Consider the following 14,864-nt stretch of genomic DNA (forward strand, 5'->3'; position numbering starts at 1 on the left):
ACACACACACACACACACACACACACGGAGAGCTGGTGTTTCATAAGCACTGGGATGAGGCCATCTGTCTGGAACTAATCTGTGCATGTGTTTCCTCGCAGAGAGAAGAGGTACCACACGGAGAGGACGTGGACTACGTGGTCCGCCTCCGCCCCCCCTGATCTCCTGTGATCCTCCCTCCCCACCCCCCCGCCCGCCCCTCCCTCCCCACCCCTCCGACCGCGGCTGTGTTTGGAGGACACAGTAAAAACCCTCCAGCTTCCAAGTTGCCAATGACCATACAAGGCATCGGGGATTTACTTCAGGAGAGAAAAGATCAGTCAGGAAAGACGACTGGACCTCTTTCAGATCTCTCTTCTTCTGTCCATCAGCTCCTTTCTGTCTTTCTGTCTTTCCTCTCGCTGTCAGCAGTTTCCACTTTCTTTCTCTCTCAGCGTTTATCTCTCGTTTCTCTTTTTCACTCCCCTTTTTATCTTTTTCTGGCTCCTTGCTTTCTCTCCTTCCTTTCTTTCTCGTCTTGGCCCGCTAATAGAGAGGGCTCCTCTAATAGACCTCCCTCAGGTCTCCTGTCCCTCCACTCCCCCCCTCTCCCCCACCCCCCTCCCTCCCTTGCTCATTCCTCCTTCCTTTTTCTCGGCCAGCCTCAGATAAGAAGGGGGCAGAAGTAGTTCTCTTCAGAAACTGGAGCCACCCAGAGAAGGGTGGGAGTACAAGAAGATCTCTCTCTCTTCTGTTGGCTTTTATTTCTGGACATGTGAGGATTTGAGAGGTTGTCATCGCCTTCTAAACATCTCTTTTATCGTCTCCGTTAGTTTTCACATCACTTCTAGTCCCTTTATTCTCTCCGTTTGTCTTCTTATCATTTCTCTCCATCCATATTTTGTCTTCGGTCCATCAGGGGACGGGAGGGAGTTTCAACCAAACGATGACAGACCAGTCCGACGTCACGCCGATGGAGCCGTCCTGAGAAATCTACAAGACAAACCCGATGACAGAGAACAAAATTAGGACGAGAAGACGAGAAGAGAGGAGAGAAGACGGGAGATCTGATGCCTGGAGGTGAGGAGGTGTGAGACCAAGCAGCAGGTGTCGCTTTCTCATTCTGCATTTCAAGAAAAAGTTGAAAGAAGTTGGTGCAAGACTCGACTTCATGGATTGACCGTTCGGTGCAGCGAGTCGTGCGTTCATCCTGATGTTGAAGTGAATCGGAGTCCGAGTGTGAACGAGCTTCTCTTGACCGTCTCCGCTCTGAGAGAAAACGCTCTTCATAGTGTCATGAAAGGCTTCGATCTCAGCCGGAGGTCGCTGCTGCTGCTTCTGCTGCTTTGCACCTTGTCGGCCGTCACCGATGCAGCCGGCGTCGCCAGCGCGGAGCGAGGAGGAGCTGGAAGAGGCCAGAGACGAGGAGGAGGAGGTGGAGGAGGTGCAGAGAAGAAGAGGAGGCTTCACCGCATCCAGCACGGCCAGTGCAGCTACACCTTCATCCTGCCAGAGCTAGACGGGTGCCAGGGCGGGGGGGGGTCGCCGCCGCCGTCGTCGCAGGCCGAACAATATGGCGTCTCCCGCGGGGGGGCGAGCGTCGTGCAGAGGGACTCGCCGCCCGCTGACGGAGAGTGGTCGGCACGGAAACTGCAGCACCTGGAGAGCACGATGGAGAACAACACGCAGTGGCTGCAGAAGGTAAGAGGCAAACTCCTTCTCTTCATATCCGATCGGTGTCACCTCAATATCATGTGACCGGTGTGTAAAACAAGACAACTGGGTCAACAGTTCTGGAGAAACAATCTGTGCTGAACTGAACTTTATGGGAAAAAAAAACAAACAAACAAACTAGCTGGTAAAATTCTGCAGAAAATATGCAGATGTGTTTCCCCCCAACTCTCCACGGGGTTCACATCGAAATAACACACTGATGAGAGGCTGCACATAACGGGAGAGTGTGTGTGCGTGTGTGTGTGTGTGTGTGTGTGTGTGTGTGTGTGTGTGTGTGTGTGTGTGTGTGTGTGTGTGTGTGTTTCAGATTGTAATATCTCAGGTTGTCATGCGTGCTGATCTGCAGGACGCAGATCAAAGTTTGCAGTTATGACTCGGGACGAGTGGCAGCTGCTTCTGATCAGCGAGTGTGTTTCTCCTCCGTGTTGTCGTCCCAACAAACTCGAACTCCTCCTAAACGCATCTGTAGTTTCACATTTAACTGCATGTGGTGTAACGAGAGCCGGTGTTAAACCTTGTTCCTGGATCGTCTCGCCTCCCTCCTGCAGGAAGTCTTTACCCAAATGTTTCACGGTTTTCCTCCGACTTGCGACGCTTCGGTCCTCCTTCACTTCTTTTTATCGCCTTTACGTACACGTCGGGTTTCTTCCTGTTTTAGATGATATTCAGGTGTTTGAATGGAAAAACCTGGTTATTAATATCGCTGTGTGAAGAGTTTACAGGTTTCTGGCTGGTTTTGTCCAAACAGTCGTGCAGCGATCAGACGTGTGTTTGTTCAGTGGTGATTTGAAGTTGGCTGTAGATGTGAATGTGAACATGAGTGGTTTTCTGTCGCTGTTTTGACCCACTGTCAGCTGTGATAGGCTCCGCCCCCCCCACACAGATGTAACTAATGGTTTATTAAAGGTGGGTTATATTAGATTTATTCTATTTGAACTTCAGGTAAAAATATAAATTATTCATTGAGCCATCATTTAGTAAATCAACAGGTTATTGTACTATTTATTGTTGAAATCATTCATGAAGCCTTCCTGCAGTTCCAGCTTCTCTGTTTGGAGAATTTTTCTATAAACTGAATATTTTAGACTCCAGAGAAAGTGATTATCGTGTTTATAAAGGCAGAGGTGGTGAAAGATTCTCATATTTTCTTTAAAATCTGTTGTTTTCAAGTGAATCCAAGTTTTATTTTGTCATTTTTTGGAGTTTGGAGTTTGGTTTCTGCCTCGTTCGTCTTAAAAGCTGCTTTCAGGATCAAGTCTGCACCTTTAATCAAAAACTGGCCTCTAATCAGACCTCCTCATTCTAACAGTTTGCTGCAGATCTGTTCACATTACAATTGATTCCTTCACAGGGGTTCAAATGGATTCCAGTGTAAATGAAGCGAGTGTGAGTTTCATTATTCCTGCTGCCCAGAAGAGCTGATTTCTTTCTTCTAGTAGCTGAAGGAGAAATCAAATTACTTTGTGGAGAGACGTTAATCTGCAGAGTGACAATTCAGAGTACTTCGCTGGATTAAACCACCGAGACGTCAGCAACACCTTCAACAAGCCGTGTGTGTGTGTGTGTGTGTGTGTGTGTGTGTGTGTGTGTGTGTGCGTGTGTGTACCACCCATACTGGTTAAACCTCAGAGGAGACGTGGGTCAAGTCAAGACAGGAGACAGAGCGTGACCTTTGACCCTCAGGGTTCAGTCAGGGTCAGCCGTCGGTACCGTCTCACTTCAAAACATCAGTCCACGTTCGTCACTGTCCTCCGAGCTTTAATTTAGTTCAGATAAAAGATAACGATGGCTCCACACTTGAAGTTTGAGGGTTGAAGTGATAGATGAATCTTCATGAATGAAGAGAGATGATCCTGTTGTGGTTTCATATCTGAGGAGATACTCAACCTGTTTTCTGCATTTAACCAGTTAAGTCACATTTTTCAGTTTAAAATCTCCTTTTAAAGGAAGTCTGAGCACCCTTGTCGCATAAAAACAACAAATACATTACAAACAACAATATCAGGCAAAGAAAACTGACTGGGGGAGGAGCCAGCGGTGGATCTGACCGATCTGATTGGAAACCTGACGATACTACGTCCCGCCTACTGACAGCTGTAACCTGACTGCACCACAGGCCTGTCAATCAAACAGACACGCCCCCAAAAACAGGTCTTCTTGAATCTTCTTTTCTAATGAATGAGGGATTATTTTCAGATGGACCTCCAGAAAACTAATAAGAAGGAGTGACTTTAGCTAACAACACCGAGATAACTGATGGACACATTTTATTCACTTTGGATTTGATGAGAGAAGTTGAATGGGAGTCTATGGAGCCGGAGGCTTTTTGGAGCCGACCTCTAGTGGCACTCGCTGGTATTGCAGCTTAAGGAACTTCTGCATCAACCTCATTTTTAGGTTTCTACGTACTTCCCCTTTTGATTTTTCAGTAACTACTGCGAGTGCTCAATTAAAATATGTCTTCTTGGATTTAGAAATAGTTGCCTTATGTTGTTGTTATTCAGCCTCTCTGAAGTAATTACGTAATTTAAAGAAATTGTCTGTATCTGCAGTGGGAAGTGGTTCTTTGGGGAATTTGTATTTGTACATTGTGCTACATAAAAGTTTGGAAACCTTTTGATCTAGACTTTCAATTTGAGCAATTATTGAAATCAGTTAATTGTTCCGTTTTTTTAGGTGGTTTTGGTCACAATAAGTTTACGAGCACTTCCTCAGCTGTAATAGCAATAAGAATTTTGCCCATTAGAGTAAAATAACACCCACTCTATTTCTGTAGAGTGGAAATGATTCCCTCCCTGTTTGGTTTCTCGGGGCCTCTGCAGCAGCTCGGTGGTTTTTCTGGACGGCCGGTCTGTAAACAGCAGTAAGTGAAGTAGTTAACAGGGGGCTTGTTTAGCTTTCTGCCAAATGACTGACTTCAAATGGAGCCGCGCCTGAGAGAAACAGGAAGGCCGCCGTGGTCAGATCACAGAGCAGCGATACGACGCTTTGATGTGGTCAGAGGTTGCGTCGATGATAAACCTGCTGCAGACAGACACGCAGACAGAAAGACAGAAAGACAGGCAGACAGGCAGACAGCGTCCAACGCAGAAGAGTGGGCGCAGCAGCTTTTTACCTGGAGCCTAAAATAATATTCATCAAGTCAGTCTGAAGTCAAATGTCACAGAATATTTACAGCTTGTAGAAAATAAAAAAAAATTATTTCAAGAAAAGTCATAAATTTCATGTGCCTCGTAATGATCTGAGTTACGAGCTTGTTTACGACACGTAGGTAAAAATAGGAAAAAATTGCAGCCAGAGAAGGTTTTTATTGTGATTTAACTACAGTGGAAAAGTGTTTTATGAACTTACAGCAAAATGTGGATCTGAGCTGAGTGAAAAAGCTGAATTTATTGTATTATGTGGAGAAAAGTTGGAGAAAAGAGCTTTCATATAAAACAAAATCTTCAGAAAATAAATATATACATGATTTTTAAAGTATAATACAAAAGACATACTAATATTAATATCAAATACAGTCATAGAGAATATAAAAGATAGTTATAGAGATGTTTGATATTGCTGTTATATGGATGTTTTCAAACATTTTACCCTTTTAAATCAATATAATCTGTTTTTATGTTTGTTTTTCATATTTTGAATCCGTCATTTACCAAAAACTGCAGATCAAAGCTTGAGGCGATGATTCAAACATTGATGTTTTTTTTAAACTCCACAAATTATTCGTATTATTTTTCTTATCATTAAATCACTGCGATTACTCAGTTGAAATAACACGCAGCTCTGTGGAAGATTCTTTGTGTATTTTCAGCTCAAAATCATTTTGATTTCACCAAATATTCACTCTAAAATTTACTTTGCGTTACATATGTGATGTAACTCGCTTCAGAAATGTTCTTTTTTTTAACCCGAACCACAATCGGTTCTGAAACTAATCATGTGGTTTTGGTGTCAAAATATAAATCAGGGTTTTGTTGGACATTCATGCGATGTGGACGCAGATGAATAGAAAAGAAGAGGCCAAGAAAAATCGTTGGAATCTCACGATTTATGAGACGTTGTCGTGAATCTAATATGTTTTGGACAATCGTAGCCATCATACATTTTGATGTGAGATGCTTCACAGGTGGAACTCATCAAGCTGCAGAGATGAATTTATCACCAGTTTGGAATTTTTTTCTGAATCCAACGTGGAACAAAATAAAACATAGAAAATGTTGCAGGCTGAGTGTCGCGCGCTCCGGATGCTGTTTGACATCCTTCTGCAGGAACACCTGGTCGGAGCTCCATCATCCTTCATGGCCGCACATCAAACAGCAGCGAGCGGACCTCACTGACAGTTTTAATAACGGTCTAATGACAGCCATTATCTCCCCGTCAGCCTCCATCAGTCCAAACAATCCAGCTCTCATTCAGCTCAAAGGTGCAACGCAGTGTGAAGACTGAGTGGAAGTAAAAGTTCCTCAAAGGTTTTACTTACAGGATCATTTCGGTTTATCGCTGATTTATTTTAATTTAATTCTAATCAGAGTATTTAATGAGATGAGTACAAAGAAATCAGAAAGAGGAAAGTAAACGGACAAATTTAGTGAACAGAAGATCCAACAGTTCCTGTAGAACTTTAAAAAGTCTCACGTTTGATTTGTTCACCATCTCAGCTGAAGATCCTGCAGATTTCCTGGTTTCAGGACTTTAGTTTTCCTGGTTTGTAGGAGCTCCAAAACGTCTGCAGTCCATCCTGATCTTCACATCCGAGCTAAAAGCTGCAGGTTTCTGTCAGTGAGGTTCTCTCACAGTTTTTACTTCCCCTGTTGGGACTAATTGAGAAGTGATTATTGAGAAGTGGAGGCAGCGATGGGAGTGTTTGGGAACCACAGCTTGTTTTCATTACCTGTAGATCTGCTGAGCGGAGGTGGGAGAGTGTTTTAAAGCAGCTCTTAAAGAAGACCCGGCGGCCGTGCTGGTGCTTTATGATCCGATAATGTAGAGGCCGTGTGCTCATGTTCTACCTGTCGGTCTTAGTGAGTCCGGTGGCAGCGTGATCGCTGCAGAACCTCTGACCACAACACATCACTGGAATCTCTTTTCTTCATCAATTCATCTGATTTTTACGGGACTTAATTAGAATTCAAGAGACGCTGAATTGCGCAACAGGATCCATTAAGGCCTTTAAAAGGAGAAAATAAAAAGCGGTACCAGCGCAGGAAGTGGAATCACAGGGGATGTGGCTGTGGTCAAGAGTGGGAGAGTGTGTGTTTCTGTTTGTGTGTCTGCGGTTGATGTTTGTCTCCATGTGAATGTGGCGTCAGGACGTCCGTACATGGTCACTGCTAAATCAATCTGTGGAAACACGAGAGCGGCAGACGTCAAGGGAACGTTGGTAAATTATAGCGTCTACCGATGAGGCGTTTGGAGAACATCTGTATGTTGCAGCTGCAGAAAATAACCTCGGTTTCAGGTTGGTCAAGAATCGGCGACCGCTGCTCACAAAAACGTAACTCAGGTGCTGATTTCGATCGAGCAACGAAACTTTTTACTCCCAAAGGTTACAGCATCTGTGTGCTCCGTGCACATCACGGTGCTGCGCACTGTTCACGCGCAACAGGAGCAGTCTCTAAACTTTTGAATCCACCCGCGTACAGCTGCAAAAATCCATCTATTGTCTTTTCGTGATCTGGAGTCGGGTCGCAGTGGCAGCGAGATTGAGCAGGTTGTCCAACATGTCCCAGCTGCTCCTGGTGGACCCACGGTGTCCCCGTGAGATATATAATCCCTCCATCGCGCTCCATCCCACCCTCCCGCGTCAACAAGACCCCGAGATACTTTAACTCAATCGCTTGTGGCAGAAACTCCGTCACACAAATCAGTCCTTCAGCTACAGACACAGATTGGCCACCGTGTCCGTCTGTTGTCGTGTTTTCAAGGTTCTGCTGGATGAAACCACTGCAGCTGCTTTCTGACCACATGTGGCTCATGTTCAGGTCTGCTCGTTAGCAAAATGGCTTCAACCGCCACACAAAGAGGAAGAGGTTGAAAAAGAAGCAGGAGTTTCTCTTTCAGTGGGAGCCAGCTTGGTCCGCCGTATCGCTGCAGCTGACTACTACACTGTTATCGCCACAATGAGTCCAACTGGAGACGCTCTTCAAACGGAGCTGGAAGGAGAGAAAGATCTGTCGTTCATTTAAAGGATTGTAGCCGCATCAGCACATTTATTCTTCTTTGCAGAAAAAGAAACTGGTTTTAAATCGCAGAATTAAAACGAGAGAGATTTAGACTCACGTGAACAACATATAAATATCAGTGAATCTCCTGGTTACATGTTTTTATTGAAGATTTTGCTTAATTTTTTTTTTTTTTCAGCTCAGCTTTTCTAATCTGGTGCACACAATAAAGATTCATATCAAAACCAGCTTTAAAGAGAAACAGGAAGCAGCTTCTTCCTAAAAAGACAAGGATTATTATGGTAATTATAGAGAAGCCTGAAGGGGAAGTCCCTTCATAAAAGGTTACTGTATGTTCAAGAGGTTTGATTTAAGCATGTTCCCAGTGTGAAGAGGAAAAAAGACAAAGTGAGTGAAAATGAGCATTAATGCCTAAAATAAATGGGTAAAAAGATCCAGAGTGTTTGAGACCAGAGAGAGAAAAAAAAACACAGTGGAGGATGAAATAAAGAGGAAGACATAGTTCAACACTTCCAGACGAGTCGCCTGTTAAAACCAATAAATCACTGCAGAGAGGAACAAAGAGGGTGAAGGAGATAAAGTTAGCTGAGATAAATGGAGGGGGAGAGATGTAAGAGGAAATAGAAGACAGAAACAACAAAGAGAAGAAAATGGGGGTTCATTTATATTTGTTACTGGAGTGACCCAAATATGACACTTTTTACTGAAAATTAGCTTTTAAAAATGTCGGTCCTGGCTTATATTTGTGGGCTCTGCAATTATGTATTAAAGGTCCCAAATTTTACACTTTTCCTGTGTTTAAGTTTCAGTCTTGATCGGCATGAAAATATATTTTTTGTGGTTTTAAGCGCCAAAATCCATCTTAATATAGTTTTACATCTTTCTGAAGCCTGTCTCTGCAGCAACAGGCTGTTTTGTGTTTCGATCAATCGGCAACCAGTAGTGAGGTCACCCGTCGGTTTGTGAACGTTATGAATCCTCCAGTTCAGATTCTGTCCGTCACCATCTTTGCTAGTTCGGAGCGGTTTGGAGCAGGAAGTGACCATATTTGGACGAGTTGGGGGAGGAGCCAGCGGTGGATCTGACCGATCTGATTGGAAACCTGACAATACTACGTCCCGCCTACTGACAGCTGTAACCTGACTGCACCACAGACCTGTCAATCAAACAGACACGCCCCCAAAAACAGGTCTTCTTGAATCTTCTTTTCTAATGAATGAGGGATTATTTTCAGATGGACCTCCAGAAAACTAATAAGAAGGAGTGACTTTAGCTAACAACACCGAGATAACTGATGGACACATTTTATTCACTTTGGATTTGATGAGAGAAGTTGAATGGGAGTCTATGGAGCCGGAGGCTTTTTGGAGCCGACCTCTAGTGGCACTCGCTGGTATTGCAGCTGAAGACACTTCTGGATCAGAACCATTTTACAGACCTGAAGCTACGAACACTTTTATAAACAGTCTGTGCATTAAACGTTGGACAGTTGTCCGTGCTATGGGCGGACATGTGACATCAGTGATAAGACAAACGTAGAGAAGTCCAAACAGTGCAGCTGCTGAATACCCAAAGTGTGCATTTGTTTGTGGATTGAGCGTTTTGTTTTACAGTATTTTTACATAATGTGAAAATGTGAATTTATACACTTTGGAACAGACACAGTGGAACCAGAACCAGAGTTCCACAGTCTGCTCCAGAGTGGCCGTATAGTAGTTCTGCTGAGGGTTCCTCTAAATGAATGTAGGTCAATGTAAAGTCCTCCAGCACAGCTGTGTGTGTTTGTGTGTACTTGTGAGTTCATGAAGCATAATTTCTGATAATTTCTCCATTTTATGCGCTGCAGCTGCTTTTGGTCTCACTGCTTTTTGAAAAATCTCCGAGATGTTTTAATGGCACCGAAGTAAACCCAGATACCGAGATACGTTACGCAAACACACGCTTTCCTTCTAATCAGCTGATCTGTTGCACCGCAAACCGCCGTGATTACACGCATGTATGAAAACAAAGTCAAACACACACACGTGAAAACGTTTCGGGAGTTCACAAAGAATGGACAAACATACACTGCATTTATAAGGATGCTCCACACACACACACACACACACACACACACACACACACACACACACACACACACACACACACACACACACTGTGTCCGTCTCTAATCAGCTGTTCTCCTTTCTTGAGCTCTGAGCTCCTTTGGATGTCCATATTTACCGGGTTCATTCGTCAATTATTTTTCCCAGAGAAACGCTGCTGTCAGCAGAACAGCTGGAGCAGAAACAAACACAGTCAGCAACTTTCCCATTACTGTCCTGAGAGCTGCCTCATCTGTGTGTGTGTGTGTGTGTGTGTGTGTGTGTGTGTGTGTGTGTGTGTGTGTGTGTGTGTGTGTGTGTGTGTGTGTGTGTGTGTGTGTGTGTGTGTGTGTGTGTGTGTTTGCCAGAGAAAAGAGGGGACAGTAGGACTGTTCAGATTAGATCACGATGCATGCTGGTTCGATTTCTGTCCGACTCACTCTGACGTGGTTTAACGTGGCCGACGATGACGTCACAGGATCGATCGAGGCGGCTGCAGTTTTCGGAGCGACGGTTGCTCACGGCCCCAAAGCATGATGGGAGACGCCACAGCTGATTGGTTGAAATGTGGGTTCAACAAGAGGATGTTCCATTTCTGTTGAGTCGTGGGGATTCAGATTCAGATTCACCACCTAAGGTCACATGTTTTTCATTCTACTTTCATTTTTCTTGCATTTTATTATTATTTTGCATTTGATAGTAAAATTGGAAGCTGCACTTTGTAATTTAAATGTGTAATTGCCAATATTTTTGCAACCTCAGTGAGGACCTTTGGTCAAATTTGGGCAGTTTTTCCACCAAAGTGTTCTTTACCAGCCGCTCTCCTGAAGATTTCTTGGTTCTTATGATGTTTTGAATATTTTACCTGAAGTCGAACATTTTTAAACTTTCAGCGACCCACTAACAACCGCTACACTTCTCCACCTCTTTCTCTTTACTGTCACCTGAAACAGCCTGTCAGACATCTGGTTCTGCTTCTTCTATTAAACCACTCCAAAGTATATATATATATATATATATATATATATTATATTTGTGTAAGATCACACCGAGCAGCTGACAGTAACACGAGCAACTTCGCCGTGACTCCGAAGTCCGAATTAGATAATTCGGCTTAATTTCAATTTGGATAAAGACGTCCTGCTGGGACGACGTGTGTCTCCGCTGCCAGGACAGGTGGCCAAGTCAAACAGCAGAATTATGTTATTTAATCATGATTAAGAGCAGGACGTAGGAGGGGGGGGGGGCATTTTATTTGATGCTGCCGGCCAAATGTGTGTTTAAATGAGCGAAAATCACTCATTACGAGTTACACACACAGCCTGCCAACTCTCCTGATGGACGCTGATATTTCATGGCTGACGTGTCGGTGTGTTTGTGTTGGTGGAGTAAAACAGCCTGTTTGTGTTGGTAATGAATATTCAAGCTGTCACTGAGCGCAGCAGCTACTGCCATCCATCTGCTCAGTGGTACCACTTCTATGAGAACGCTGGTATTTTGTTTCTTTCAGGACTATGGGAGGGAAAACACTGAAGGAATAAAGTCATTTTATGGAACAAATACACGTAATTATAATTGGATCTTGCCATGTGCGAGTGATGGTACGGTGATATTTAAACCTTTTAAATTAGGCTTCACGTTCACGTAGTCTACGATTTTTTTTTTTTGCCAGCTGGATTATGTCTTTAATTCTTCATATTTGTCTAAGATTATCGTTCGCTGCTTATCGTAAAATATCTGCTGCCAGAACACGTGTTTGTGATTGGTCCCAAGTTATAAGCCCCGCCCCTCTTTTTAAGCCAGATAACAGAAACAAATCCTGGTTTGGTGGAAGCTGCGTCAGATCAACAGCTGATGCTGCAGATAGTTTGAGCCGCCGTCGTGTTACGTGCAGTTTGAACACGCGCTCGGTAACGATGAGGAGTTTTAAGTCTTTGGATGAATCTATGATTGTTGCTGAAACAGTCGCGGTGATGCTCGGCTGACTCTCGGTGGTTTAACGCTTCCAGGAACAGGCGGTTTTATTTTAACATGTGTGACTCTAATCAGAGTTTTAATCACATCTCGACAGGCGTGTGTTTATTCCTGCTACAAACGCTACACAGACACTCACATTTACCAGCTCTTACTTTGATGGTGCTCCACCCCGCAACACTCAATTACCTCATCATGGTGTTTTAGTTTCACTGCTTCAGATCTCATACCGAACAGTGACTTTAAACCACACCGATTTCATGCAACACGATTCTGAATCAAAGAAATCATGGTTTTCTTGCTTCGAACTGGGAGTTTTGTTTACAGTGTAAATATATATATTGTGTACTATCACCGGATATGATGCCTGATATCACAACGAAAGGGAACACTTCTGTTTTTAGCTTAAATGCAGCGGCTTCGTGAAGTCGAGCATAAAAACGATACAGTTTAGTCTCATCCTCTTTTATCAAAACACAAACTTTAAACAGGATGTTTCTTTTACTAATTTAATGTTTCATACTTACGGTTTTTGCTGCATTATGATCAGGTTGCATTTTTAATACGACAAAAGGTTATTTTTTACTGAATGTTAAAGCCACGTCACTTTTTGGGCTTTTATAAGTTCAGAGAATTAAAAAAACGATGAGAACTAAAATATTTGCAGCTATTTATATGATGTGTAGTCAGCTTATAATATAAAGAAATGATTAAATATGACTTTTTCTAAATCAGGTGGTGGTTTAAAAAACATTCTTTTAGTTTTAATCATGCATTTGTAATTTTTGTCAATTACAGTGATTTTACTGCAAAAAAGTCACATAAAACTCTGTGAATGTTGCTGTCTGTGCTCTCCTGGGTTATTTGTGTTAAGAAGGTTGTTTTAGGAAAATATTTTCTCTGAAAAATAGATAAAAGAAATCGCTGTTCTTTTGTGCAGCAGGTTAGAAAGAGTCGTATTTATGACTTCGTGTTTTCTTCATCCTGGATGAAGGAGCATTCATTGTATCAAACCCAGAGACTACACATCGTCAGCTAATGCATGTTTGTTTTTACAGTTTAGCATGCGAAGACCTTTATAGCATCACAAATAAGCGAAGTTTCAGCCAACAGCTGAGAAGGATGCAGGATTCCCGCTGAGTGAAGCATCTCTGCTGGAGAAACCAACACACAGCTGATTCACACTTACGCAGCTGTTACATACATGTAACACGCAAAACGTTTACATCACATACAGCTAAAAGTGTGTCTCATATGACAAAAGTCAATAAAGACTATTCATAGGTTTATAAAGTGTTGCTGAATAATAACGTATTCCTCCTCTATTTATTGTATTTTTAAAGTAAATGTGGACTTGTAGAATCACATGACTTCATTTTTTTTTTTTTTTTTTTTTTTTTTTTTTAATAACAGAAACATCAGATTTCGGGTGAAACATTTGGGGAACAGAAAATCTTCAAAACACTCGCAAGTGTTCCTGAGCCCATGCAATAATTTCAAAGATTACAGCCAGACAATATCGGTTTTCGGCCTTTTCCCGTGAATCAGATTTTGGGTCAAATTTTTGGGGCACTGAAAATCCTCAACGCCCACAGGAGAGGTTCTGCCCCCCTTGAAACGTGAATGTCACTCAGAACACTTCGTCTCTGTTCACGATTTCCAGAGTTTGAACCTAAATCTGATGTTTCTCTGCTCCAGTTTCAGGTCCGCGGTGAAATCACGAACGTTCACGTACCAGCGGTCGCGTTAATGTATGCAACTGATGTTGATGAAGAGACGACACTCTGAATACTCCCTCATGGAGGTTGTTGCTTCCTGCTTCTCCGTGTGCATCACTGCGCTGCACACTGTTCACGCGTAACAGGAACAGTCCCTGAACTTTTTGATGGAACCCCTTCGGTGATAGTACGAGCTGCAAACAGAGGAAAACATGTAAAAAAAAAGCAACAAATCAGTCGCGAGCAGCAGCCGCATGAACCTCAGTATGTTCAGATCTCGTTCCTCAGACTCCACCGTTGTGACATCTCTTCTGTATTTTCAGCTCTCTTCCAGTCACTGTTTGTTTATGTGAGCCTGAGAGAGGAATCTCTCCTTTTGGCCCGCCGCTGCTCTTTCCCTCTGAGCAGCCGGGTCAAAGCACTCAGGCCCAGTTTGGGGGAAGCCAGCACCATCTGAATTGCAAAGAAAACAACAAAAAAAAAAATCCACTTCGGGCTCGGTCCTGACTTTATGATAACACATAATTAATCGGCTGGAATCTGCTGGCGCAATCAGCTGTAGCCTTAACCCCGCACCTCCATGTAATTACAAGTTAAGGACAGAGAATATGAAGCGCGTTCGGGGGGGAAATTGTTTTACTCCGAGTTGCTCCACATGAACAAACAACTGAGAGGAAGTGTTTACAGCACCGAGAATGTTGAAATTTTGTGTGCGAGTTGTAGGATGCTCGGTTTGTTGGTCCGCTGCTGGCACTTTGTGTCGTTGTAAGTGTTCGTCCGGAGGGGAAACAAACATGGCAGAGAGGTTTGAAGTCTGCGAGGATCTCCAGGGAGGATGTGTCTGGACAGTTGGTGTCAGTATCAAGTGGACGCTCAGCCGGCTGCGACGCCTCAAGAGGCCTCGCTGCCGGCTTAAAGGATTGGTTCGCCCCGAATCACTGGAATATGTGTTTTCTTTCTTACCTCATCGTGATGTCAGGCCTTCCACGGATCAGCGGGGCAAACTGGGCATTTATAGAGGCGCTGAAGTCGAAGGGGGCGTTTGCTTTAAAGTTAAAGATTTTTCTTGTAAATGTTAATATGCAACATTTCACATGGGGGCAAAAAAACTGACTCGTTTCAGCCATAGACCATCATCAGCCCACAATAAAATGTTGGAGAAGGATATGACAAAGAAATATAATTATAAAGGT

At 43.4% G+C, this 14,864-nt stretch overlaps 1 protein-coding gene across 2 annotated transcripts in view; it reads left to right on the plus strand.

Moving 5' to 3' along the window:
* The first annotated feature begins 677 nt into the window (after window positions 1–677).
* angpt4 (angiopoietin 4) overlaps window positions 678–14,864 on the plus strand; it is a 37,015-nt gene continuing 22,828 nt past the window's right edge. Inside the window, exons 1-2 of one of the 2 annotated variants that reach the window (XM_069169586.1) lie at window positions 678–769; window positions 899–1,680. In XM_069169586.1, the coding sequence (XP_069025687.1) occupies window positions 1,276–1,680 (405 nt within the window). In that variant the 5' untranslated portion in view covers window positions 678–769; window positions 899–1,275. Of the gene's footprint in view, window positions 770–829; window positions 1,681–14,864 lie in introns of those variants that run through there. The other variant, XM_069169587.1, reaches the window with a different exon arrangement.

Source organism: Embiotoca jacksoni, unplaced genomic scaffold (genome assembly GCF_022577435.1).
Source record: "Embiotoca jacksoni isolate LCO1_2020_lvr unplaced genomic scaffold, fEmbJac1.0.p SCAF_46, whole genome shotgun sequence".
In the NCBI taxonomy this organism is placed as follows: domain Eukaryota; kingdom Metazoa; phylum Chordata; class Actinopteri; family Embiotocidae; genus Embiotoca; species Embiotoca jacksoni.